The following is a 2,681-nucleotide window of genomic DNA, read 5'->3' on the forward strand; positions in this document are numbered from 1 at the left end:
TAAAAAAAAAAAAAAAAAAAAAAAAAAAAAAAAAAAGAGTGCTTGAGGTAGCAAGGTAAATGTCATTAAAAATGGAATTACCACTGTGGGAGAGAGAGAAAGTAAGTGGCGTTATAGTTGTATTAGTGTTCCTTTTATGAACTTGAGTGCCATGGTATTTGGTGCACATATGTTTATACCTATACTTTCCTCTTGGTGGCCTTTTCCTTTCATAAGTATAAAGTGTCTTTCCATATCTCTTCTGATTAATTTTAATTTTGTGTGTTTTATCAGATATTAAAATGGTTCACCTCCTTGGTACTTATGTCTATTCTCTTGGAATACCTTTCTTCATCCTTTAGATGATGTCTTTGATGGTACGATTTCTTAGACGCATTTGTGTCTTTTTATTGGGAAATTGAGACCATTGATAGTGGGAATTATCAAAGAGCTGTACTTAACAATTCCTGTTGTTTTGTTATAACAGTGTGGTTCTTTTTCTTTTTTGATCTACTGCTCTGGGATAATTTGCTCCTACTGTCTTCTTGGGTGTGGTTAGTCTCTTTAGATTAAAGTTTTCCTTCTAATGCCTTCTTTGGAGCACAAATTTGGTTTTATTGTAATGTTTTTCATCCTCTTATTGTGAGTGATATTTTTGTTGGGTATGGTAGTCTTAACTGGCATATGTGGCCTCTCACTTTGTTAAACATCTGTCTCAAACCTTCTGGTTTTCAAAGTTTACATGGAGAATTCAGGTGTTATTCTAATAAATTAGCTTTTTTGAGCCCTTACTTCTTTCTATATGTTCTATACATTTAGCATTTTGATTATTATGTGTCATGATGAATTGTTTTCTAGTCTTCTTGGTTTGGTTGTTTGCATGCTTCTTGAACTTTTTTAACCATCTCCTCTTTTAGATTGTGGAAACTCCCTGTGATTTTTTTAAAATAATTTATATAAATACTTTTTTCTGTGCCTTTGGTTTGGGATTCTTCTCCTTCTATTCCTGTTATTTGCAGTTTTGGGTTTTTTTCATGGTGCCACAATTTCCTGGGTGTTTTTTGCTTGGATTATGTTGGATTTAACATTTACGTCCTTGGCTGGCTGTTCTGTTCTTTGGTTGCTGTTGGCTACCCTGTATCCTATGACAGTGTGATGGCTGTGGGGTCCTTGGTGGAAAGTATTTCAGCATCCCAGCCCTCAGTGACTATTGGGAGTCCCTGGTAGAAGGTATTTGTGGTTCTAAGGCTAATTCACACAAAGGAAAGGCTGAGATTAGAAGGAAAGACTGAGAGGGACCAAGGGAAAAAACAATGGAAGCCCTGGACTGAAACAGGATGTGGAAACCTCAGGAAATCGGTTGTAATTTAAATTGTGTTAACTAACTATGAATTCCAAGAGTGAATTTGTGTCAGTGAATTGTTATGGGTGGAATGAACAAGGAGTTTTGAATGGCAGTCCGTTATATTTATTCATCTTTATTTCTTCTCTAGGCTATAAAAGAAATACCAACAAAACAAATTCATCCATGCTTAGAAAATTTAGAAGAAACACTTCAAAAGAAAATGTACAATAAGAAGAATCAATGTCCTTGTGTGGTATTTATGCTTTCAGAAATGTATTTCAAGTCTGGGAAAGAAGGCCATCTAATACCATTTGCTCAAATATTTTCAGCAAGCAAAATGAAACTTCTTTTGTATTTAAAATAAATTTCAAATTACAACAGGGTATTTTTTCCATTTCTCAAATATTTGGTATACTTGAAAATCTCTAAGTCACCAGGATGCCAGTTTACTCATACTTTACTACAACTTGATTCGAACATTGTAGAAAACATAGTAAATTAAATTGCCCTTATTATTTTCAAAAATAGAGAGACTTTAGAAGTCATAGTTATGGCCAAGATGTATTTGGTCTTCTGCTGTGTGTCAATATGTTGGTTTAATCATACATGTCATTTTACTTTCTAAAACTTTGGTGTAAAAATGTAGATACATATGTCCATTGCATTGTAAATATTGTTTGAATACCTTCCATAAATAATGTGCTAATATTTTATTACTTGGTATATTAAAGATGTAGATTTTAAACAGTTTGGTCTTCTTGTTTTATTGCAATCCCTTGTATACGCTAAATGTTATTTTATATAAGCATGAGTTTTGTAAATTTGCTTTTCCTTCTAGAACAAGATAATATGTACCTAAACCAAATTTGTAAACAATCCATAAGTTTCTTAATAAGTAGAAGTGGTGAGAAAGCATTTCATTTCTGTTACTGTCTGGATTCCACAGAGCTACAACTTACTTACCCTTTTTCACTTGTCTGCTTTGGCCTGCTTGTGTGATCTGGAGTGCAGATTTCACAGCAAAACAATCAGTCATATAACAACTTATGATACTTCTTAAGGCTTTTAGTTAGCCAGGTTTTTTTTTTTTTTCCTTTAAAATCTAATTGAGAAAGCATGAGACAGAATAATCTTCACAGTTCCTAAGAGTAGGGTAAGAATCAATTGTAGAGAAGGTCCAATAATTTTTCACCATTCTTTGTGATTACTTTTCTACTGTGTTGCCTGTTCTAAGAATCACCTTCGCCAGGCGTGGTGGCACATGCCTTTAATCCCAGCACTCGGGAGGCAGAGGCAGGTGGATTTCTGAGTTCGAGGCCAGCCTGGTCTACAAAGTGAGTGCCAGGACAGCCAGGGC

At 34.4% G+C, this 2,681-nt stretch overlaps 1 protein-coding gene across 2 annotated transcripts in view; it reads left to right on the top strand.

Annotated features, from left to right (window-relative positions):
- Kif18a (kinesin family member 18A) overlaps nucleotides 1–2,069 on the top strand; it is a 58,328-nt gene extending 56,259 nt beyond the window's left edge. The window contains exon 17 of one of the 2 annotated variants that reach the window (XM_021153104.2): nucleotides 1,473–2,069. In XM_021153104.2, coding sequence (XP_021008763.1) covers nucleotides 1,473–1,555 — 83 coding nt within the window. In that variant the 3' untranslated portion in view covers nucleotides 1,556–2,069. The remainder of the gene's footprint in view (nucleotides 1–1,472) is intronic. The other variant, XM_021153095.2, reaches the window with a different exon arrangement.
- The last annotated feature ends 612 nt before the right edge of the window (nucleotides 2,070–2,681 follow it).

Source organism: Mus caroli, chromosome 2, assembly GCF_900094665.2.
Source record: "Mus caroli chromosome 2, CAROLI_EIJ_v1.1, whole genome shotgun sequence".
Classification (NCBI taxonomy): Eukaryota; Metazoa; Chordata; class Mammalia; order Rodentia; family Muridae; genus Mus; species Mus caroli.